A 26996-nucleotide genomic window follows, 5' to 3' on the forward strand; every position below is an offset into this window, starting at 1 on the left:
TAAATATTTAATTGTTTGCATTAGGAAAGCTCCAAAACCAGACATTTCAAGTTTGTCTAATACATATGTTGCATTAGAATTTAATCAATGCATATCGTTTTAAAATAATAATAGTAATCTACATTAATATCTGAGGTATCCTGAATTTCAGACCGGGAGTGTTTATGGTTAAAAAAATCCACATGTAACCATGAATTAGATTTTTTTTTTTTTCACACTTACCAAAAGAATGATTTCGGTAGATTCAAAAGGTGAAATCAAAAGGGGTACCATGCTTTTAATCTCTCCCTGTGCCGTTCGATAGCAGAAATGAAGAGTGCATAGCGTGGACACTGAGGTTTCTGTGCGGCGGGCTGGAGCGCACTGGGGACCATGGCAGCGGTCAGCACCGCTATCATTAGCCCGTTGTTTACACACAGGCCTGGAGTCAGGGTGGCTCACAGTGTCACCAGCCACTTTCTTCCCTTCACCTCCTTCAGCTGATCAGAGGATCAGGGTATCAAGGCCGGATTAGCGGCGACTTGGGATTTGTGTGATTGGTTAATTTATTGCAGCGATGGCGGGTCTTTCATCTATGGCAACATTTAATCAGCTGCCGCCACACAGGCTATTACAGGTTAGCTCTTTTCTGCGGGCCTCCGCGCCACTGCCATCAGCTCCATCACAATTCCCCCTGAAATTTCCAAATTATCTGGAACAGGCTTTAGCTGCTCCGTAATAAAAATTAGAGCTGATTCCCGATAGAAGCTTTCGCTCGTACCGGGCCAATTATAAATAGTACAGCCGCGGCTCAGAAAAAGGTGGAGGAGGGGGAAAGAGAAGGAAGAGGAAGGGAGAAAAAAAGCCAACTCTGAGGGATGTTAGCGAGGAACTTATCGGCAGCCTGCTTCCCTGCTCTGATCCAAATCCGACCAGCTGAAAATTTATATTAGATTTTATCGCACAGGCCTAAGTCGTGAAAAATCAATGAAGGTTATCTTTTATGTTGCAGCAACTTGTGGAAATATTGATTTTCATTTTATAGCGAATTTGGAGCATCAGTTTGTAATCACTCGCTCGCTGACTACACTGTTTTGGTCACTGTATCTCTTACACATGGAGAGAGCGAGATTGCAAACCAGTGGAGTGAGACTAGAGATCTGTTACTTACACACAGCGCCTCCGGTGAAGGTCTTAAATCAAGCGTCACCTCAGCATCTGTCTGCAAATGAGAGACACTTTCGCTTCACTTCGATTCCAAAACATTATCTACTGTTTTATTACAGTATGCGTGTGTTCATTTGCAACCTGTTTTGTCTTTTACCTGTCTTAATTATATTTTTCTTGGATTGTTCATTCAAACATATTGCAGCAGATTTAGAGTCTTTCTTTGATATTCAGATGTCTTAAAATAATTTTAGCACTACAATCACAGATTGCAATGTACACTTTTTTAAATAAATGGTCTGTTTCCAAATATTCATGTGTCTATGAAAGATCGACTCCTTGTACATGCTGAATAGTATGGATATGTATACTGTGTACAGTATGCAAGTGTTGCAAATATTTTGTAGACCATATTGTCTAAAGTTTTGGAACGCCTGCCTTTACATGCACATGAACTTTAATTACATCCAATTCTTAATCTGTAGGGTTTAATATGGAGTTGGTCCATCCTTTTCAGCTATAACGACTTCAACTCTTCTGGGAAGGCTTTCCACAAGGTTTAGGAGTGGGTTTATGGGGATTTTTGACCATTCTTCTAGAAGTGACCTTGTGAGGTCAGGCACTGATGTTGGACAAAAAGGTCTGGCTCGGAGTCTTCACTCCAATTCATCCCAAAGATGTTCTATCGGGTTGAGGTCAGGACTCTGTGCAGGCCTGTCAAGTTCCTCCACAACTCACTCATCCATGTCTTTATGGACCTTGCTTTGTGCACTTGTGCGCAGTCATGTTAGAACAGGAAGGGGCCATCCCCAAATTGTTGTCACAAAGTTGAGAGCATGAAATTGTCCAAAATGTCTTGGTATGCTGAAGTATTAAGAGTTCCTTTCATATGAACTAAGGGGTCATGCCCAAACTTTAATCAACAAGCCCACACCATAATCCCCCCTCCACCAAACTTTACACTCGGCACAATGTAGTCAGCCAAGTGCTGTTCTCCTGGCAACCGCCAAACCCAGTCCATCGGATTGCCAGACAGGTGTGCTTTACAACACTGTATCTGATGCTTTGCATTACACTTGATGTAAGGCTTAGATGCAGTTGCTCAGCCATGAAAACCCATTCCATGAAGCTCTCTACGCACTGTTCTTGAGCTAATCTGAAGGCCACACAAAGTTTGGAGGTCTGTAGCTATTGACTCTGCAGAAAGTTGGTGACTTCTGCGCCCTGTGCTCCTCAGCATGCTTTAGATCAGGGGTGGTCAACTTCGGTCCTTTAGAGCCCCAGTCCAGCAGAGTTTTGCTTTAACCCTAATCAAACACACCTGAGCAAGTTAGGTGAGTTTTATCAGGGCTGGAGCTAAACTAAGCAGGACTGAGGCTCTCCAGGACCGGAGTTTGCCACCCCTGCTCTAGATGGTGCTGGCTGATAGGTCCTTAACTCAATCTGCGTGCAATCACATCATTCTCTATAGGGCCCATCTGATTGGTCCCTGCTGTATCAGTAGCCAATGAGCTCGCTGCTCAATCTTCAAATACTTGGACAGCATTTTCTGTAGCAGTTGCAGCGCTATTTCAAAAGCCTGCCTCTTTCCCCAGCTCCCCCTGTATAGATCTGCTACAGGTCATTAATGTATGCTATATTGTAAGTAGCAGTAGTGTGTCGTGTATTTATTGGCAGTAGTAAGTCATGTACTTGTTAGCAAAAAACAACATCAGCAGCAGCAATAACAGTAGCAGCAGCATAGCAGATCTATTCCACATAGACCAAATATATCAACATTGTCATATCCATCACCATGTTAAACTCTCAGAGAATGGCCATGAACCAGTATACTGAATACAATCTGAATTCCTGTGAATGGCTGAAAATAAACTCTAATCTCTAAAATAATCTCAGAGCCACTCTGTGTATACTGTGCAATGTATACTGTTTTATAAAAGCATATATACTGTACTGTATGCAGTACTGTAGCTTTATAATTAAAAATATAAATTTTTGAGTCTTATGATACACATCTACATTTTAAAATGTATGTGTGTGGGCATTTTTTCCATGAATTGCATCATTAGGTGCTTTTTCTAGGGGAGAGAGAGAGAGAGAGAGAGAGAGAGAGAGAGAGAGAGAGAGAGAGAGAGAGAGAGAGAGAGAGAGAGAGAGAGAGAGAGAGAGAGAGAGAGAGAGAGAGAGAGAGAGAGAGAGAGAGAGAGAGAGAGAGAGAGAGAGAGAGAGAGAGTACAGACAGACAGGGCGGACCTTTGCTTCTGAATAAGAGATGACTCCAGACGACGGGGATCAGAGAAAGGGTTAATCTGATTCTCATTTTAGATAGTTGTCGTGGCAACAATCAGACTGTCTGTGGTGCTCTTTGACAGGCCTGTAAAATTCTCAGGTCAGCCTGGATGTAAGACGTTATTGTATGGCTAATTTGAGATGTGAAACGGGAGCGGTGTTAAATGGCCAAAGGGTTCTCTGTCTCACTGCCAGTGTGGGGAAAGACGCCCACATAGACATCCAAGTGTGTGAGGCTGCCAGGTGAGGGTCAAAACGCTCTTTAAGATAAGACTTTGCATTTGGAATAATGAAATACATATATATATATATATATATATATATATATATATATATATATATATATATATATATATATATATATATATATATATATATATATATATATATATATATATATATATATATATATATATATATATATATATAATAAAACGAAAAGCTAAATTATTTATACTAAATTAAATTGAGAGCAAATGTGTAAATATCATTAAAAAAACACATGTGATATATAATTTATTGTCTCCTAAATTACTTGGAGCAAAGCTATTTTTTTTTTTCAAAGATTACATTATTGGAGTATGTTTTCAAGAAAATACTAATTCACTTTTAATTCAATGTGTTACTTGCTGTTTCTTTGTAATTATTTTTGAAATTTTCTGAGAGAAAATGACATTTGCACCATTGTTTTGCTCTCTCAGAATCTGTTCACATTCTCCAAGACAGCAAAGTTTACAATTAAATTCTACATTCTCAGATTGAACTCAGATATGCACAGTGTATGCGGTTTCATTGTTTAGAAAAGAGACAAAATTGATACTTAAATGAGCAACACTTCCTTTTGGCCGATAGTTTGAGAGTGTTTCTGACATTTTATCAGTTGTGAATGCATACTTTGCAGGAGCAAATCACAACAGCCCAGAACATGCGATTTGCAGAAGGGCTATAGACTCGGGAAAGGAAATGATGTCACGTGAGCTGCCTGAGAGTGACTCCAGCCCATTTTCACTTAGCTAAACTATTCCTGCTGCACTCTAATGAAGGTGTGCCTGGGGCGTCCCGTCTAATGGCCCAGAAAGACAGACATTTTGCCTGCCAGTAATGGGCTACTGTAACAGCTGTCCAAGATCTCTACCAATCCTGCCTCGGAGTGAGCTTTCATTGCCCTTTAAAAAAAGCCATTTGAAAAATGAAATGAAAAAAAAAAAAAAATTGGCATAGAGAACAGCCAAGCACCAGCAGTGGCTCTTTCTCCACAAAAGGGTGCGAGTGCATTTCAGTAGCTTTTCTCTATCTTACCGCTTTCACCTTATAGATAGAACTTGAAGCTGTGCGCTTCGACCTCAGCCAGAAAAGAAAAATGACGTTACACATTCGGAATAATTTGCCGGAGCATTATAAAACTTAACCTCAATCGGCCTTTGAAATGGATACTGATTCTTTAAATTCTTCTCGGCCCGTTGCAGCAAAAAAAGTGAGATGGTGGCGATAGGGAGGCACAATGTGGCCAAAGTTCAGTCCTGAGCGCTCGCCGAAAGCCGTCCACATTCTTTTTGCAATTCCCAGGCACCTGAGATCAGGCCATAATCGGAGAGATCAGAAACTGGATCGCTGGGAAAATTTGGGGCTGATAATTCCACACTCTTTGGAGTTAAATGCGAGGACACTGGGCTGGGCCAGTGGAGAGGTTATTGATACTGAAAACACCATTAAACTCCAGTTCCAGTGTCAGTTCTCATCATGTGTACATATATATCGTGGAATTCTCCTCATCCACAGGAGAGACAAGTTACATTATTCTTTTGCCTGTCCTAAAAATGTTGACTTGTATTTTATTCATTTATTTTTACTGAAGGATGTTAAATCAATAAGCCATGTTGTCACTTGACACTTAATGTTTTTACACTTTGCAGAAATTTTAAACATTTGGATTTCTGTGATGCATTAAAGGTTTTTATTGCAAATCGTAATGATTTAGGTCAAACATTAGGTCCTTATGTCAAACATTTTGAGAGAAGTCTCTTCTGCTCACCAAGGCTGCACTGATTTGATCAAAAATACAGTGAAAACCATAATATCGTGATGATTATTACAATTTGAAATAACTGTTTGAATATATTTTAAAAGGTAATTTATTCCTGTGGTGATAACTGAATTTTCGACAACATCATTACAGTCTGTGACACATGGTGTGTGTGTGTGTGTGTGTGTGTGTGTGTGTGTGTGTGTGTGTGTGTGTGTGTGTGTGTGTGTGTGTGTGTGTGTGTGTGTGTGTGTGTGTGTGTGTGTGTGTGTGTGTGTGTGTGTGTGTGTGTGTGTGTGTGTGTGTGTGTGTGTGTGTGTGTGTGTGTGTGTGTGAGCCTGTTTATGTGGTTTATGAGGACACATTTGTATAACTACATGGGTATTACACTGGTATTACACTATAAATGTGGTTTATGAGGACATATCAAATGTCCTCATAATTCAAATGGCCTTAAAAACATACTAAATGATGTTTTTTTGAGAAAGTAAAAATGCAGAATGTTTCCTGTGATGGGTAGGTTTAGGGGCAGGGGCAGTGTAGGGGGATAGAAAATACGGTTTGTACGGTATAAAAACCATTACACCTATGGAGAGTCCCTGTAAACCACATAGACCAACGTGTGTGTGTGTGTGTGTGTGTGTGTGTGTGTGTGTGTGTGTGTGTGTGTGTGTGTGTGTGTGTGTGTGTGTGTGTGTGTGTGTGTGTGTGTGTGTTTATCTTAAATTGGGTTTTGTTCATTAAAATATTTTTTCTTTAAAAAGGGAAAATTTTACTGTTTTGTAAATCCATCTTTTTGGAAAATCTTTTTTTAAATTGTTTTAAATTCAACAAAGCCACATTTATGATAGTAAGTTATTAATATTGAACAAATTATAATCTTTGTGGCAAATCAGCAGAATTTGTAACAAACTTGTTGAATACATATCAAGGTTTCATTAGTATTTAAAATAAATTAACTACTTTTACATAACAATGAAAATCCCTTCTACAGCATTTATTCATCTTGGTTAATGTCAATGTATTAGTAAAATATGTTGTATAAAATATAAAATAATTCCCACACACAATGTTTATTTGTTAACACAATGCACTGTGAACTAACATGGACATACAATGAACTACTGTATTTCTATTAACTAAGATTAAAAAAGATTAATAAATACAGTAATAAAGGTATTGCTCATTGTTAGTTCATGTTTGTTAATACATTGTTAACAAATTAGACCTTATTGTAAAGTGAAAAAATTAAAAATAACAAGATGCATGTAAATGGTTTAGTGGCAGAGCAAGTGTCAGTTCCATCACTGACCCAAAACACATTCACATTCAAAATAAAAATGTGAATGAGAAAATAAATCTGATCCTTGTTATTTGAACCTCATAAAGTTCCTTGTGATTATGAGTGTGTTGCTAAATCATCCTCAAATAAACAAATGATTGTTGTGTCTGTGTGTGTGTGTTATCTCCACCTCTGCAGAAGACGAAGCCGCACGTCCCGCTGGTGCTGAACGCAGGCCCCAGGTGGCTTCTGGATGTGACTTGGCAGGGAACAGACGACAACAAGAACAACTGTGTGGTTTACAGCAAAGGTAAGAGGATGCTTTATCTGCCCCGTACCAAACACACATGCACCGTGCACTTCTGCTATCCGCATCGCTTTTCTTTCTTTCTTTTTCACCTGTGTTTGTGTACAGCTTAAGCTCAAGGATGTTTAGTGTGGCTTCGGTTCCCGTGTCTCTTGGATCTATTAGCGTTGGGATTTGTAATGTAAGGTCGTGGGTTCACGGGTCATTGTGATTTTGCTATGACAAATGTCATTCAGTGACATTTGCTTTATTGACATTATTTTCCGTGTTTGCAAATGCTTGTAAACAGCGGATGGCCCTAAGACAGACGTGACGGATGCACTGGTTTGCTCATGCGTCAAACTGCACGTGTGTAGCGAATCATCTGGGCTTCAAACGCAACATTAAGATTTAATAACCCATCCATTCGCTCTAAACTTGTGAATACACAGCTAGCAACACGTTATAACTCTAACAGTGATGCTAACCCTGTAGTTGTCTCCAGCAGAACACATTTCTGCAGTTATTATTCCTGTAAAATCATAATGGATTCCAACCCAGGGTCATTTTATTTGCTACTTGCATGTTTCACAACACTGTTTAACAAATTCTGCAAAAACATGTTTCGTTTTTTAATCCAAAACAGATGAACATGAATCTGGCTACGTTACGTTGGTTGATGTACTGTATGTATCGTGGCATTTCGGAAATAAAATGAGTGGCACTAAAAGGTTAATGCTCTTGCGTTTGAAAGTAATATAGCACCTGTACTAAACCTGATCAATAGTGTTAAAGGGATCGTTCACACAGAAATGAAAATGTTATGAGTTTTTTTCTTCTGTTTAACACAAAATAAGATAAAATTGTAAAGAATATCGGTATCCAGAAAGTTGACAGTAGCATTGACTTCCATAGTATTTTTTTTTTCCTACCATGGAAGTCAATGTTTGATTACCAATATTCTTTAAAATATCTTCTTTTGTGTTCAACAGAGGAACAAAGCTCATACAGGTTTTTAACAACCTGAGAGTGAGAAAGTGATGACACCATTTTTGGAGTATCCCTTTAACAAAAGCAAGCATGAGATAAAAATGCATTTGCTAAATCAACCATGCTGTTTTAGCTTATCCCTAAAACCAGAGGGAAACAATAGGTGAATAAGAGTGGCATAGAACCACCTAAATCTGATTGTAAGCCTAAACTTGACATAAACTGTTAACTTGTCCCTCAAATCTGATTGGTTGATTGGAATGTTGATCCAGGAACATGTTCTACTTAGTGAAAACATGTTCAACGCAGAGCCACGTGTGAGCCTGGGTTCAAATGGGAATAGCATAAGTAGCTTTCAGAGACTTTCTGTCATTATAATTTCTTTTTTTGATGATTTGGTACGGTTAATTGCATTTTAACACGGTTTTAATGTTGAAACAACTGGATTTTCTGAGTAAAATATGTCACTGTTTAAACTGTGTTTTGGGTTTTTGCCAGAGCATTGCTGCATGGTTGCTAGGGTGTGTTCTGGGTGGCTGTCAGGGGGTTTCCGTGTAGTTGCTAGGGTGTTGTTTGTGGTCTGTTTTAGGGCTGCACGATAAATCTCAATAAAACCAAACGAGATTTGGCAAAGGCTGCGATTATTGCACGCGCAGCTTCTCGGTGCAGCACGGCTGTGATCAGTAGTAAAACGCTCTCGCGCAGGGTGCGCCAAGTATATGCCGCAGAAGTACGATAGCTCACGTCATTCATGGAAATCCATGTGGAAATCGCTATGAACATCATACTAATAAACAGATTGAAACGCTGACTAAATGCTTCTCATGTTTGGAGAGATGTTTGACGCGTGTTGCTTTTTCAAATGCACGTTGTAAGCAACTTAAAGGACAACTCCGGTGAGAAACGAACCTAGGTGTAATTAACCGATGGTCACAGAGTAGATCGTTCTCTGGGATGCGTTTTCATGGAAATCGAATGTAAAGAGTTTTATCTCTAAAAACAGATTAGTTTATAACGCTAGTCTATGGGGCACAGGGTAAGTGAAATTAAATCGCTAGTTAATACCACTAACAAGGCTCAAAATAACCTCACACTAACACGGTAGCATAATGAGGGTCCCTACATGCAAACCGAAGCATGGAGAACTTTGTAAGTGTACAAACAGTTTAATAAGAAGATACTTTATAAAGACAGTACATTACGCGTTCACAGACAGGCGCCATCTTGGAAAACAGTCTCGACTCGTCGAGCCACGAGCGCTCTGCTAAGTGATGAACTGTGACTTGGAATCTCATATGGTCCGTCGTTTCCGGAAGAAAACACTGAACACAACAAGAGTTGTCCTTTAAACTTGCAGTGCTTGGAACAACACTTACTACTGATCACAGAGCCGCCCTACACTGACAAACTGCGCATAAGAGATAATCGCAGCCATAATCACGATAAGCCAAAACGCGATAAGCATGATTTCCTGTAAAATGCGATTTATCGTGCAGCCTTAGTCTGTTTATATGGCTTGAGTCCTCAGTGAGTCAACAGATTTTTGCTTATCCAGTCACTTAGAAACTTTATAGCAGACCATTTCTCCACAAGGTAAGAGGTATTGGCTAATTTAGTAATTTGGTTAATTTGAGTTATTAGCCTAACACTAATAATTGTAGTCGATTTTGTGTTTTAGCAGAAACTGTGCTAAATCATGATGCATTTTATCTAAGGGAAGCATGCCGACCTGACAATTGAAAGTCTTGTTCCTTATAAATCGTCATATTGCATTGAGATGAATGTATAAAGAAGTACATAAGCAAAGTACAAGGATTCCGGTGTGAGAGCTCTCATTTAGTCGAATGTTTTTCAGATGATTATGACTCTCCTCTGCGCTGAAACCGAGTTTCTTCCCCCTCAAAGTGAACACGAGGCAGACGTGGGATTTTTCCTTTCCCAGCTCTCATCTTCTAATCACTGCACTGCACTTGGGGATGATCCTCTTTACCAGTGCCTTCATTTGTGCGCTTTATCAGCAAATCATTAAAGTTTTGATAAGCTGTTAAAGAAGATTATGCAGTTCTTTTAAAATCGTCTAATCTTTTTGCCAGGAGACTGAATATGGGAAACAAAAAGGCTAATAACAGGATTTCTGGAGTGTTGTGTTAAGTCTCTATAATTTCTTCTCTGCCTTCCTATTTATTAGCGAGAGAGAACGATTCAAATGCGAGGTCACCGTTTCAGCTGTTCTGGACTGAATTTTAGCAAACGTTTACAGTTCTAGATGTCAATTGGTCTGATAATATCTTATAATAATATATTAATGTTCAATTATCATATTGTGCTTTTGTAATGCCTTAATTCAGCATTTATATATTTTTGTTTATAGAAATGTATCATTTAGATGTTCAGCCGTAACATGAAATTTATTTTTTATTTGTTTATTTTGGACAGTGTTAGTCCAAAAAAAAGTACTAAATAAATATGTACCTTTAAAGCAAACCTGATGAGAAAATGCACATTTCCCCTACTGGCAGAAATCCTTGTTTAGGATAGAGCACAGGTTTATTGGCATTTTATTACGAATAGTTGCATCAGCGTTCTCTCAAGGCCTTGAATGTTCACAGTCCAGTCTATGTACACATTGCACTCACTGCGCTAAAACACTTTTTATGAACAGACACACATGGTGAAGACAGTAATTGTGTGTTTGCCCCAGTAATAAATGCATCCCACAATCCTTACAGTTTAATGTATTATATTGAGGCCTGTTGGGCGTGTTTGATTCCCTGCGGGCGGCTCCGAGCGACCAATGGAGGACTCTCGCTGAAAATAGAGAATGGAGAATAATCAGGGAAACTAGAGACAACAAAACTGGAAACAAACACTTGTCTTATTATACTTCCTCTTTTTCTGCCTCATCTTTTTGTTCTCGATATTTCTCAGCTGAAACTCAAGTGAATTGTCATTTCTATATGTGTGTGCTAGCAGGGTTTCATGATTGATCTGTGCAAGAACTTTTTATATTTTCATTTTTGGTGTACTTTTGAATGAACATTACATGTCTATAGGCGTCTGCCTGTGTGTGTGCGTAACTGATGTCACTTATGTGTATTGGTGAGTTATCAACTATTTTAGAAAAACATCCTTTAAACAGAATGCAAAAACTAAATGAACTGTGGTTGGTCGATTTGCACGTCATTCAGATAGTCTTTTCTATTGTAAGTGGGCGGTTCCTGGTCAGCTATTTAGTGTGAAATGAAAGTCTGGCTCTTTGTGACTAAATTGACAGTGAAAGCTTTGAATTATTGCAAATCTGACACTCATTTTGTCTTGAAGCCAGTGTTATTATTTATTTAACTTAAATGTGTTGTTAAGAACTTAATGTGCCTGTCAGACACTTAAAATCAAATTTATTCTTTTGAAATTTGGGCACCAGACAGTTGAGCTCTTGTACATTTGGACCGCAGATATTATGCTCTTCTGTGTCTGATTATTTAAAGGTCACCTAAATTTTTCCTCTAAGCCTCTTAGAAGCAGGAACAGTCAGATAGAGCGTGTCAGAGGAGTCGAGGGGGAAATTTGGCCATTGTGCGTGTGGAAATTGACCAGTGTAACGAGAGCGTTTTACATAAGCTCATAGACCGCAGGACTGGACTAATTCACTGTGTCTTTGTGCGGCTCATATTCTGTAATTCCTCTCCATCTGATTCTCCTCCACACATCTCTATTGTGCATTTGCTGTGACAGAGTCAGAGCAGAGACATGTTACCTTGACCTCCATTGGTGCCTTGACCTCCTGACTTTTCTTTCATAATCTTCAGTCTCGCATCTTCTCTCTGTGATGGGAAGAACTAGGGATGGGAATCATAAAGAGCTCAAATATTCCGGTTCAGATCCTGATTCACTTTCCAGGTTCAGTTTAAGTTTTTCAATGATTCCAATTGATTCTTTAACAATTCCAATGATTCTTTTAGTATCTTTGAAGATCCCCTTGAAATAATTAGTCCAAATTATATTGAAGGTACACTATGCATCTTGGGACATGTGGTCTTCACCTCACAGCCGGTGGAAAATAGGACAGAAATCACATTCATGCATGCGGTTATTAACGTTACTTTAGTGTGAAGCAGAGCAGGACCGATGGTGTGGAGCTGAGCACGGCCGCTGGAGCGATTGTTACACAAATACCCGCCTCGCGAATACCGGGACTTTTATTATGACGGGACGGGACACATTCGCCAGGCGCCTGCACTATTTCCGCTCTTCCGGTTATGATTATGAGGTAATGCAGCTCTGTTTATATTAGATACATTTAAGTGTGTTTAAAATAATGTTATGACGTTACTCCATGCGTTCACTTGTTCACACTGCTAAGAGTAAAGCGCTCCTGCCATAAAACCCGAAACCGAGGGTAGCGCAGATTTGACGCAATTGACAGGCAACTCCCTCAGACGCTATGCTGAAACGTCCCTGTCCTTAGTTAAAATAGCAATTTTCTCACAATTTACAAATAGTTGGAAACATTTGGGATATTGTAAATACTCAACTGAACAAAATATATAACACTGGTCTAGTGGTTTTTGGATATTTTACTGCAAAAATACTACATAGTTCACCTTTAAGGCAAGACACTACAGACGAAACCATTGTTTTGTTTTGTTTTTTTTAATGCACTGGTCAATCCATATTTAGCATCCATAACTTCTCATCTTTCAGACTAATGGAAAGAAAACATTCAAAATACACATTAGTTTTATTATTATTACTATTTATCACACTTTATCTTTTTGCATCTACTGATTTCCATTAAAATGCTTTAAAATCCTATTTTCTCAAAGTTTTTTCTCATGCTTAAATACAATAAACTGTCCAGTTTTATTTACTCTGAAAGTTTTTACAGAAGGAATTAATCATATTTTCTTCACCTGTTTTATAGGTTCTATAGGTTCTATGTTTTATAGGTTCAAATTCACTTGTATAAGTGTTTAAACAGTAGCGTTCTAACAACTAGCCGATAATGGTATAAAAAAATTAATAATATCTATAAATCATTAACAGTTTCTCAAAACGAGCAGTTCCAGGGCTCCCCCCTACTCTTACATAAGGGGGAAGCCCTGTCCATGACTGGTGACGAACTGCCCTATTAGCATAGATCCCGCCCTGAGGGAGCCGCAGCAGTCCACCATTTCTGTTTCCTTGCTGTAGCGGCTGGAGATACGTCTGCTGCAAAAAACATTACAAATGTTCTGTTATTGGATGTACCAAGGAACATAAGCACCAGCTGTAAAGGCTCCGCCCTCTTCTGGAAAGGGGGCCGGGAGCAGCAGCTCATTTGCATTTAAAGGGACATGCACGAAAACGGCGTGTTTTTTATTTTTATTTTATTTTTTTATTTATTTTTTATTGTAAACAAGAATGAAGTTACAAACAAACTATAACAATACAATAGACACAAGTATTACACATAATATTAGAATATTATCTTGATAGGAAATAACATTAACAACAGATATAAAGGCTGAGTGTTATTGCATACAGGTTGATTCTAGATATGAATGAAATGACAGAAATTAAATGACAAAAAATAAAATATATGACAGGAGTGAAGCAGCAGTGTGTGTGTGGGGGGGGGCTGTGGGGTTGAGGGGAGGGGGTTATTTGGGAGTTGAGTAAGGATGGTGGATCTGGGAATGTATAAGGAGTATATATAATAAATATATGGGGGGGGAAAGAAATTTTAAAAAGAAATGTATTTTTCATAAATAAATGAAAGAAAAATAGTAATAATTGATTGACTGACTGATTAAGCAGACTGCCTGGGCACCCATACAAAGCCACAGTGCTCCCCGGCCCCCGCACAAGGTATACCATGGTGAGGCGGCACCCCCAACCCCTTATTTTGAACTGAAACTTTACACACTCATTCTGGAGACACCAGAGACTTGTATTACATCTAGTAAAAAAGGGCATAACAGGTCCCCTTAAACAAAAAGTCTAAACAAAAGTCATTAAACTGATAACTCCCCTGGCCTCAAGAGGCACACTAGTGACTGACACTAAAGACCTTTAGCATCCTTGTGAGCATGCCTGTATTCCATGCTGGAGACGGCAGCTCGAATGGGACCGGTTACATTTGCAACTAATTAGTGAGAATCATATACCAGACATGTTGTGTATTTGTCTTTGCATGTAATGAGACTTATTTTCTTTTCATGAATTATTCGCTCCATTTTCTGCTTCATAACAATCTGTTCAAATTCACAACTAAATATGATTTATTTTGCAATGGTGCTGCAAATTCAGCATCAATGCAGAAAAGAAGAATTATCATATTCAAATGTCATGCAGACGATTGAGTTGCCATATTTTTTTGGAACCGGTTCTGAATAAGAACCCATTCTCGATTCCCAGCCCTAATAGGCAGCGAACTGTTTCATCACTGTACAAACTGAACCTTCAAACGTATATTTATCTCCATTTGCGTGCATGGCTTTATGTAAGCGCAGTGCTGGGTGAGGGGTTTCACGCTGACAATAAAGCGCAAGAAGACGGACACATGCCAGCTGAGTTTGGAATGACACAAAAGACAAACGCTGTCGTGTTTTAAACTGTTAAGGCCATTAAATTGTTTTCATTTCATCTTCCTCTTTGAAAGGCATGGAGGCAAAGCACACGGAGGTGCCAGGGTTATTATCTCTTATCTTTGAACAGCGGAAAATACTGCGACGCATAATAACCAAACAACTGCACACAATGTAAAATTTCATTATCAGGGTGTTAAAACTGGGTTGTACCCTGAAGGGGTCCCTACCACAGCTCTGAGCGCCAGCGTAATTATGTTTAATTAAAATACAACAGAGATCAACAGAATCACTTTCATTAGGAAATTATTAATGATTCTACCGTAACAATAATTGATTGCAGTGAGCCAGGCTGCAAGAACAGACGGTCAGAGAGGGAGAGAGTTGCATAATTTTAAGTTGAACACACACACAAACACACGCTTTGGACATAAAGTGTACTTATACAATACAATGTTTACTTAGACCAGAAGTAAGAGGGAATCATGTGGAACATTAACATATTATATTTGATAATATACATGTTATGACTAGTAACAGGAGGATTGAAAATTAAAATAATGTCATTGCAGCTGTTGGGTCTCTATTCATAGTATGATATTACCATGGTAATTATTTAAAAACATGGTAGTGCCACAACAAATAAAAAAACTTGTTATTGTGGTACAATATTTTTATTTAAAAAAAAAATGTATATATTTTTAATACCCTGTCACATGTTCAAAACATCATAATATTACCATGGTCCCTTTTAAAAAATATATTGCCATGGTACATATTCAAAACTATTGCAATACTATGGTAAATGAAAAACATTATGGTAAAATATTTAAAAAAAACAGGGAAAAGCATGGAATGGTGCATATAAAAGATGGTATTATTATGTTGCATATTTATAGAAAAACATGGTAATGCCATGGCAAACGTGGTATCATGTTACATATTCAAAGAAAAACATAATATTTGTTAAAAAGCATGATATTACCATTGTACATATTTGGAAAACATTGTGTTATGGTACAATAATAAAAAAAACATATTACATATTACCATGGTGCATATTCATAAACATGGTAAAACTATGGTAAATGAAAAACATGGTTCTAACATGTGCTTGTTCAAATATGAATTACTGGTTCTTTAAGCAGAGGGCTTTAGTGACACTGCTGAGCTTCAGTGTGCATAATTTGTCAGTATGTACAGCTTTAGTAGTGCTGTGAATGTGTGTGTGTGTGTGGATCACAACCTCCTGCTGCTACTATTAATTATGATTCAATTGTGTAGCTCTGGAGCTGCTAAGAGTGATGTTCAACTCCCCCGTGGCATTTCTAATCAGCTCATGAAGTACCTGCACCTGGAGTGAGGAATGTGTGTGTGTGTGTTTCAAGAGTGTGCGCAGACGTCCTCTCTTGTAAGAGTGTGTGTGGGCTTGATGATTTAACCTGCATAATTGTATAATCGATGTTGAGAAATGCCCGTGCATCGATTTCCAGAGGGCAGACTGATCTCAGTGTCAGTGTGAGAGCTGAGCTTTAACACTGTCTGGAGCGGAGCCTTCAAGAGACAGTAAACAATCCAATTCCTGTATCCTACAATACATCTGCAGATTACTGCAAAGCATCTGTTACGGTGAGCTCTTCATGGAAGCTACTTAAAGGTGCAGTAGTGTGTAGTATTTATGAGGATCTATTGACAGAAATGTAATAGAATATACATAACTTTTCAGTGGTGTATGTACTTTCGAATGAGCAATCTCGATCTGCATACACTGCGGGTCTTCTTACAGTGAAATTGCCATTTTGGGCCGCCATTTTCATTTCTACAGAAGCCATAAAAGGACTTAAAAGCCATAAAACTTCTCTACAGAGCACTAGCTATTCTCTGCTGTCTCAGACGACGACATCTTTGTCCTGTGTCGGCCACCGTAGCTTCTTCGAAAAGCGAGGGGTGAGCGGTGGATGGTTGCAATTCACAACCTCACCACTAGATGCTGCTAAAATTTACACACTGAACCTCTAAATAATATAGAATATAAACATACTTTAAGCATGTATGTATGTATGTATGTATGTATGTATGTATATATATATATATATATATGAATGAGCTGACATTATTGTAATGGAATTAAGCACAGTTTCCCCCAAAGGCTTGTTACTGTAATTAAAAAAAGTAATTGTGTGTGTGGCATGTTTTTGTGACATATGAGGACACAAATGTGTATAATGGCATGGGTATGACATAGGTATTACAAAGAGAGGGTGTAATATGAGGACATCGGCCATGTCCCCACTTTTCAAAATGCTAATAAATCATACAGGATGAGTTTTTTTAGAAAGTAAAAATGTGGACTATAAGGGGGACCACTCACCCTCCTTCCAGAATGATTGACAGGCCGAGAGCAATCTCTGATTTGTTAGATGTATGATTGGCTACCTTTTTTTCTTTCTTTCTTTTCTTTTTTTTTTTTTTTTTTTTTGCTGTTTACCGAGCCTGCGGCTATCACAGAGAAAGGTGTGATTTCTCAGGACATGTATTTCTTTGATATTCAATTCATGTGAGCTGATGGGGCCACAAATCTCAGTCAAATGGATGTCTACAGTAGAAAGAGCAGCTATATTTTCATGTTTATTTCTTCTTTGTGTACAGTGGGGTGACAATTCTTGTTTTGTGCGCTGAGATTCTTCACACTCGATCTATATGTACCGTGATGCTCATTTCCCGTTTCTAAATCGGTAAAATCCACCCACGCAGCAGCTATTTTTCCATCTGCAGACATTTTTCACCCTGTTTAAGCACATTATTGTGATTATCTATCTTGCGCCTTTGGACATCAGCATAAGTGGATTTAGAAGCTTTCCTGTGTGTTGATTTTAAGTTTGGACTCGAGTCGCTTTAAACACGGGCAGAATGGAGCACTTATCACCAAACGATTAAGAGGCGAAAGCTAATGTGATTATGAATATCATCATACGTTCTTACAGCATAATCAACAAGGAGCACTTGAAAAAGAGTAGTTGACATGTCTGTGAGTGTTTAACTATAGAATAATTGAATGGAAAATTACTCTTCTGAAAGAGCCTATATATTATTTTTGCCTTAACTCTTGAACCCTCTGAAACGAATAGAACAAATTGACCATTTAAACGGCAGGCATAAAAATGGTTTTATTCTTGAAGAAAGAAGAATTGACTACATCTTAAAGGTTTTGACAGTGAATTGTGACTATCCAGTTTTATTAAATAGGAAAATGTATACTCTTAGGTTCAATGCAAGAAAGAAACTTGTTGGGTTTTGGAACAGAATAAGGGATGAGTGTATGACAACCAAATTTTTCACTGCCTTTAACATCGGAGCCAAGGATGATGGTACATAAGGCAACAGTGTACAGTAAATGTGTGAATGTAACGTGTATGTGGCATTAGTGACCTATCGGAGGAGGTATACATGGGGGCTGACAGTAATTTTATGCTGCATAAAGAGAGTACAGAGGTACAGCCGAGGAGACAACATGACTGGACCGCCATCCATCTTCACACAGTGGGCGGTTGGTGACCTGCGTGATGGTTTTATATCCATTTACTCTCTCTCCCTCTCTCTCTCTCTTCTCCCAAACCTGTGGACCAGATCACTTTAGCAAAGTTTCGCCATTGCTGTCCTCAGATCAAATCTCTCTTTCTTCAGATCTAAACTGTCTTCATGCCTTTATCACACAAGGTATTTGACAATGAAATCTATCAAATCTATTTGAGACTGGCTTCAAGACAGTGTTCGAACTATACCGTGGCCTTTGGGGGAGCCCACTTTTTGGGCGGGGGCGGAGGGGGGGTGTATATTCCTTCACACACAGACGAACGGGTCAATCTATTGCTTAATGCATTGCGGAGACTCTTAATATACAATTTGCAATCATTGAAGAACATCTTTGATTTTAATGAAGGAAGAAAAAAACAAGAATTGATAGGTCAAAAAGCCAACAAATAGTCTATAAACAAAGCATCCGGCTGTCTTTGAGTTCACATGAACGGTTGAAGTTACTCGTCAGGCTACAGAAGAATACCATAATTCCTCCATTCAACTAACGTTAGTCTTATTAGGACATCGATAGTCGCGCAGACCTATCAACCCAGCCACAACACATAATTGGGAATAACATGCCTTAACAAAGAATCGACCACAGAGGCTTGGGGTCAGCTTCCTTTGTTGTTCTTCCAGAAATCCAAGTTCAAGCGGATATTCGTTTTTGTTTTTTGCGCCACCACACCTTGATGATCATGACAAGAACAGCATGTATAGTTATCTTTATTGAAGTGAATTAGATTTAAATTGCCGTCATGCATGAATTAATTATATATTTTTAGCAATTTTACATATAATAATCCACGATGATCACATTACAGAAAACTGAAATTGCACCTCAAAATAACACAGTGTCAATATTTTTGAGATGCCCAAAAATTTCTCAAATCCCGTTTTCAGGGAAGCCCATGTCTTATTTAGGGGGGCCGAGCTCCCCCTAGCTCCCCCGTAGTTCGCACCCTGCTTCAAGAGGTTTTTGGTAAAGAATAGGTTTCAGAAGACTTCTCTACATTGGATTTTTCATTGCACACATATTTACAGAAATGCAAAAGGCTCTGAGTTATGAGTGTTTTTGAGTAGTTTGGCAAAGTATAATTTTAATGTCATCTTGATATTTGTGATTAAATTGGACAAACTATATAAAATAGTTTTTTTCTGTTTTAAATTAACCCAATTTTGATTAAAAATCTAAAAACGTTTTTTAATTTATATTTACCAATCTAATCAATATTTACCCTCACACATATTTTACTTTAACAATTTAGTATTGAAAATGAATGAAATGATAAACGCCATTCAGAAATGTCCCTAAAGATGTTCGGTTTGAGTTGTTGACAGCTGTGAATCAATTGATTGGACAGTTTGAGTTGATTCCCAGAAATGATTTGAACTTACTTACTGAACTCAGATCTTTAAAAAAAAAATCAATGGTTTAGTGAACCCAATCAATTGATTTATTGAAAAAATCTGACTCAAAACAATCATTTTTGATAGTTTTGTTTCAATAAATCACTCAACCTAAATAATAGTCATAATTATTGTGGCATAGTTGTGTCAGTATAGTTAGCCTGTCCTTCTCACATTCATCCCTCAGATCATAATCGAGCCTCCTGACCACCCCATAACTAATGCTCCGGTTAACAACCCCTTTCTGCTTCATTCCTGTTCACTGCACTGCAGAGGGAGAGGGAGAGTTTGGTGATGAGGTGATGGTAGCGCCATCTGTCCAGTCTCTGTGGGTATTGTCATAAAGAAAGCCTAATGTTGTCATCATCCTTACATGGCAGAGGTCATTACCGTTTATAGAGGCACATGAAACTTTATGGCACATAAACTCATGCTGCTATGATGTGAAAAGCAATGAAACAGGATCTGAACAAAAGCCGCACGATGACCTGTCACCCAAATTTAGTAAAATGCTTTCTTTGAGATGTATTGGTAAATTTGTGAGTGTTGTGAAACTTTTAATTCCATGTGTTGTAGGTGCAAGGACTTAGGTAGGGTAGTGTACTTGAAGTATTGTGTGTGTGTGTGTGTGTGTGTGTGTGTGTGTGTGTGTGTGTGTGTGTGTGTGTGTGTGTGTGTGTGTGTGTGTGTGTGTGTGTGTGTGTGTGTGTGTTATGGATGTTTTAGAATAAAAAATGGACTTTAAACATAATGTCACAGTTACTGTGTGTTAGGAGCAAGATTATTAGAAATCATTTGAAAAATCAAGAAATCATTCCACTTCGCATGCACTTCAAAAGGATGAGGACATATACCGGAATTGATTAAATAATAATAATAATAATAATAATAATAATAATAATAATAATAATAATAATAATAATAAATAAAAACAAAAATTATGCCAACATTACTATTCTTATCACTGTGTAAAGCACTGAGGAATCCTCTGATGCTGAAATTCAGACATGTTAATGGGTGTTTTGTTTCCGTTTTCTTTCTGTTGTGGTAGACCAGAGTAGTGTAGACCAATCACAACAGACTGGGCCATCTGACCAATCAGAGCAGAGTAGACCAATCACAACAGACTGGGCCATCTGACCAATCAGAGCAGAGTAGACCAATCACAACAGACTGGGCCATCTGACCAATCAGAGCAGAGTAGACCAATCACAACAGACTGGGCCATCTGACCAATCAGAGCAGAGTTGACCAATCACAACAGACTGGGGCATCTGACCAATCAGAGCAGAGTAGACCAATCAAAACAGACTGGGTCATCTGACCAATCAGAGCAGAGTAGACCAATCACAACAGACTGGGATATCTGACCAATCAGAGCAGAGTCGACCAATCACAACAGACTGGGCCGTCTGACCAATCAGAGCAGAGTAGACCAATCACAACAGACTGGGCCGTCTGACCAATCAGAGCAGAGTAGACCAATCACAACAGACTGGGCCGTCTGACCAATCAGAGCAGAGTAGACCAATCACAACAGACTGGGCCGTCTGACCAATCAGAGCAGAGTCGACCAATCAAAACAGACTGGGACATCTGACCAATCAGAGCAGAGTAAGCTCAAAGGAAGAAGGGATTTTAGAGAGAATGATTCCTCGAACAAACAATTTTCAGACACTTTGCGAAATGAGGTGATCTGCAATCTGGATAATGAGAAAAATAAGCAGATTTTTGACCATGCATGTAAACACAGCAGGAGACTTAGGAATCTTTCAAATGCAATAATAGGGACATTTAAAATGACTATATCTACAGGAAATATTTCCATATCTGAATGTTTTGTTTGTTTTTAACAAATACCATAGGAGATATTTGTAGGATTATGTTCCACAGCAGTTTTAACAGCTGTACGCAGGAATTTTGCTGCCATCATTATTTAAAAAATGTGGGTTTGGTGCCACTAGCGGTGCAGAAATGACACACAGCACACCTTTACATCCGTTTGTGCTGCCACTACGCTCAGACTGATGATTTTGATCCCCTCTCTGTGTGTGTTTATAAGTGAGGCTGATTTCTGGGTTCCGGTCGCCGCGAGGTCTCCTGCTTTTCACTCGAGCCGGGCTTCGGTTGATTTAAAGACCGTTAGGAATGGCAGAAAGAGGGAGAAGACAAAAAAAAGACGGTCGACAAATCAACTCACGCCGATGCCTCTCAAGGTTTCAGCTGCAACCCATTCAGCAGGAGAAAAGAGAAAAATATATATACACTCTATCCTGTCAGGAGCTTTTGGCTTATCTTGAGTGACTGTCAAGGCTGGGAATATCAGGGAATGGACAGAAACATATAAAATTAATAAGCTCCTGGATGTTGTCGGAAGTTATGATGCTTCCATAAATCCTGGTTTGATCAGAGAGGACAAGGCTTAAAGCCGGAGCCGCCTAACGCACACGGCGAGTGTTTTTTTGGCCTGGCTTCTCATTCTGCCGTGGAGATAGACGCCCTTAGCTGGCGAAATAAGATTTATCTTCCTTCCTCCCCCTTTCATGACTGACAAATCTGAGAAAGCTGGAGGCGACTCGGCAGCCATTACTACCTTTAATAAAGGGCATGGGCTCAGCAAGGTGAAACTTGGGCCAAAGGGAAAAAAAATGCACAGAAAAGAAAAGAAATTGGCGCTTACTTATCAGTTGTACGTCCCGTGTTGGGTGAAAGGTCGAAGAGCTTTTTGTTTGTTTGTTTGTTTCTTATAGCAAAAGGATGGATGCTATCTGTCCCAGCATCCAAACGGCGAGGCTTTCTGGAGTGGTGCGGGTAATATTTCATGTCAGGAATTAGGCAAGTGAACCTCTGTGCTTTTTTTTCAGTGGGTGGCGGAGAGAAACATTGATCATCGTCTCAGCAGCGAACACCGATGCGTGGTTTTTTTTTAGATGTTCTGTGCCGCTAGTACATTCATTGCAGGGTAATTAAATACTGCAGCTGGTGTGTGTGTGTGTGTGTGTGTGTGTGTGTGTGTGTGTGTGTGTGTGTGTGTGTGTGTGTGTGTGTGTGTGTGTGTGTGTGTGTGTGTGTGTGTGTGTGTGTGTGTGTGTGTTTCATACAGCTTGAGTGTGTAAGAGGTTGCGGTTGTTACTAGGAGAGAAAAAAAAAAACAATAGCAATGCTTGCTGGACCAGATGAGAGAAACTGTATTTCAATTTGAGGATTTTTATTGAGAATATGTCATGCTTTCTGAGCATGTCAGTACAAAATGACACACAATACAATTGTAATGATTGCACAGAAGAAATAAAAATAAGAAATGCAATTGAAATCATAACTGAATGACTCGGGTATGATATATATATGAGCACTTGTTTTGTTCCCACTAGTTGCCTTTAGTCAAATGGGATCATTGGACTTTATATTAATACCTAATTATGGATGCATAAAGTGATTAACAGGCTCTGCTGTTGTGGTGTGTCATCAGTGATGCCCTGATATTAAAATTGAATTCTGGTAAACTGATCTTTTTTTCATGTTTTGGCTGAGAACCAATATTAAAATGCTGTACTGTTTAAGCAAAATACACTATCTTTCAAAAGTACGGTAAGATGTTTATGCTCTCACCAAAGCTGCATTTATTTGATCAAAAACAGTAAAAATTAGAAATACTGTGAACAATTATTACAAGTCAATTACTCTTTTCTATTTAAATATACTTTCAAATGTGATTTATTCCTGATTTTTCTTCAGCATCATTACTCCAGTCTTCAGTGTCACATGATCCTTCAGAGCATTATTGATATTAATGATATGAGAAAGGGACCCGCTCCTGTACTGTAGAATAAAGATGGTTGATGCGTTTTATTTTAAACATATTTTTGCGTGTAAAACTTTTTTTAATTACCACTAAAAAAGATGATGTACCCTTAACTGTGAGCTAGAGGAGATTTCCACAGCTTTCACAGGTCGTGTAAATGCATTCTGTGAATAAGTGTTTTCTAGGAAATAATTGAATTGAGTGTTTGACGTCTGCGCTTCTGGGTGCTTTACTGCTGAAACTGGTTCTGAGCTGAAGTCTCTCAGATTATCCTGTGAATTGCTCTACCTGTGAAGTCTCCGGTTCGCCGATGGCTCTTCTGCATGAATTATTCAGATAGGCAGAGTCCTCACAAAATGCTTGTGAAGGAAGTGAATTCTGCTCACTGGTAAACAGATTTTAGCGATTTTCTGCTCCGAATCCCTTCTCAGTTGAGTTGTGCCTCGGTGCCAGCGACGGATAATTACATCACATCTCTTTTTCCTCTCCAGACCCCTTCAAACTTTCCACTGAACCCACTGCAACCCCTCCACTGCTCCGTCTGCATCCAGAATCACCAGTCAGGGGCGCAGGGGCGATCTGAAAGTGGGGGACACATATTATAAACCTTATAAATGTGGCTGATGAATATTGAATAGGTGATGCAATGTTTGGCCAGGAGTCAGTAGAAACTAATTTGCTGAAAGACTGGTAAGTGGGTGTGAGTTATAGTAGGATTACCGCTTACATATCAATGGTGTGAGGGGAAAAAGTCCCCTCATGTGATTAGTTCAATACTTTATTTATTTAAAATGTATTACTAGTAAATTTGTATTAGATTTCCAATAATATAAATAAAAATACATATTTAAATATCAAATTAATTATGCATATTTATCAAAACATAAATACAATTAATAATAAATATTTATTAAAATAATGTATTTATTAATAAAGTGCATACACTTATTTATAGTAAATATTATACTATTTCCAATAATATAAATTCAATATTTACACATCAGAGTAGATTTGATTGCTAAATAAAATGTATCTATAGTAAATATTTATTAATTTTCCAATCATAAATGTAATACATATTTACACATCAGAATTTATTTAATTTATAATACATATTTATTAACACATTTTATTAAAAAATAATAATAATAATTTATAATAAATATGTATTGCAATTCTTTAATAATATAACATTTCCAGTAATATAAGTAAAATATTTTTTTAAACATAAATTTGTTTATTTTTCATAAATACAAATATATTTTGATGTTTAAATATGTATTTTTTGGAATATGAATATTTTTAAATATGAAATTTATATTATTGGACACTATATGGTGCAAAATAAATAGGGTTATTTCTGGCATTTGTAACTGAATTAAAGCTAAAACAAGCATTTCTCATATGTCATATGATTATGCATCAACACTTCCATATCGACCAGCACAGTAAAACGCACAGTGACTTTTTCACCTTTAAGCGTAACATTAAACCCTTCTGTGAGACGCTGTAGTTCATGCTGTGTGTGTGTGTGTGTGTGTGTGTGTGTGTGTGTGTGTGTGTGTGTGTGTGTGTGTGTGTGTGTGTGTGTGTGTGTGTGTTGTGGGCTGCAGACTGACCTTCACCAAGGCAGTATTTGGGAGGGCACATCTGAAGCCGCTGACCCGTATTGGGCCGCACTAGAGAGGAAAGGCAGCAGACATGAAGGAGTGGCGTTTGGCTGAAGCCCAACTGGGGGAGAACACCCAACCCCGCACGCAGCGTGGGCACGTGTGTGTGTGTTTCAGATATTATGGACAGTGTCATAAAACGCCTACTGGTGGAATACAGAGGGTTTAGAGCATCTCCAGAATTCCAGGGCAGATGGGAGGAGAAGAAACACACACACAAATGATGTGAGATACACAGGTCCAAGCTAAAGGCCTGAATGTATCCCTTATTTACTTGACATATCTGAGAGAAGTTTTATTACTCAGGTGTTTCATTTAAATATCATTCATCTTCATTGTTTAGGTGTTTCTCACACATTTCCAGTTGTTTGCCTCCATTGAGGTACGAATGTGATTTTCACATGGCGTCTTGGCAAATCAGAGCACACCATGTGAGAATACTGCTGTTTTCTCAGGAGACGCAATTGAGAAAATGAGATTTCATTTTGGATTTTTTATTTTTATTTTTGGGATTTGAGGATCTTGGTCAATACAAGCATGGTTTGAGACACTGTTGAGCTCATTAGAGAACAATCGACAGATGTCATTTGGCATTTTTCTTTCATAAAAATACTTCATGATAATTATTTATGGCAAGATGCAAAGACAGATGGATATTAGAGAGGCAGATGTTATTGAAGCAAATATCAATTAATCATTTTAAGACAGTTCTCGTCTATTTCAGTCATCAGTTTGAAAACATTCATTCATTCATTAGAAGCTTCATTTCAAAGTACTCTCAGAGAGCAGTATTGAGCAGTTCATTTGCTCAATGTTTTGTCTAGAATTCATAGGCTGGTATTATTGTTCTCTCCCTCCAGATTAAAGCTAAAACAAGCATTTCCCACATGTCACAGCATTTGATAATATTTGCTTCTAATCGTCAGAGGACTCGCACTACTCCTATTAGCAAACATTAGCCGTTTAAAGCTGTTTACACACTGCGATCAAGGCCATTGGCTGCCTTTACCACTTCACAGATAAATAAAGCACAAAGTTTGTTTTCCTACTTTGTCTTTTGAGCTCCTTCGCGGCAGAGGAGAGGCCAAAACCCCAAAGACGGAGGCAGGAAACACTCCTGTACTGCAGCTCTGTCATCACGCTTGAAGAATTTCTGTTTAATGTACTGTAATGTGGAATTCAGCGGGGACCAGTTTAATTGAGTTTTACACAAACCAGTTGGGAGCGGCGCTGGAAGCTAGGTGATGTTGAGGTTCTTAATCTGTCTCTCCGTAGAGGGTTGTTGACGAAGTGGTTCTTTCTCTTTGTGCGGGGAAAAAAGAGGAAGCCTAGGAAATGATACATCCGTGGATAAAACCAATTGGCAACCCTCAAAGGGAACGAGGTTGATAAGACAAATCCAGCACTTGTAGAGAAATAAAAGAATCCAACTGTTCATTAAAGACGGAAACAAAACAGGCGATTGAGAAGGCAGGCCGGCCGGTCGAAAGAGGAGAGGGAGAGAGAGAGAAAGAGAGGCAGGCAAACAGAGATGGCTCCTATCAGAGTAAAGGATTGGAAAATAATCAAGGATTTGTGAGCTGAATTAATAACCAGACAAATACTGATTTTTTTCGTTCCCGCTTTCGCAAAATTAGGAAGGATGGACCACAATTATCTGACGCAGGATGGCTTTTAGCTGCACTTCCTCCTAATTATGAAAGATAGCTCAAATCTAGAGCTTCAGATGTTTCATAAAAGCACTCGGAGATTCAAAGTTGCTGCCAAGACTTCAATGTGCCCATAGGAAAGAAAAATCACAAAGGAGATCTCTTTAATATCTCAATTGTTTCTCCTAGAGAGTGAAGAGATGAAATGGAGGGCGAGTGGAGACTTCGGCAATATCACGTTTCCTCCAGAGTTTCAGATGAGATTCACTATGTCTCGTAATCAACACAGGAAATGATGTTTTATTAA

General features: G+C 38.5%; 1 protein-coding gene across 2 annotated transcripts in view; it reads left to right on the forward strand.

The window, feature by feature from the left end:
• The window catches only part of zfpm2a (zinc finger protein, FOG family member 2a), a 220775-nt gene that overhangs the window by 141470 nt on the left and 52309 nt on the right, over nt 1-26996 (forward strand). For both annotated transcript variants that reach the window (XM_067448056.1, XM_067448058.1), the window contains one exon: nt 6939-7050. In XM_067448056.1, coding sequence (XP_067304157.1) covers nt 6939-7050 — 112 coding nt within the window. The remainder of the gene's footprint in view (nt 1-6938; nt 7051-26996) is intronic.

Source organism: Pseudorasbora parva, chromosome 7 (genome assembly GCF_024679245.1).
Source record: "Pseudorasbora parva isolate DD20220531a chromosome 7, ASM2467924v1, whole genome shotgun sequence".
Lineage (NCBI taxonomy): Eukaryota > Metazoa > Chordata > Actinopteri > Cypriniformes > Gobionidae > Pseudorasbora > Pseudorasbora parva.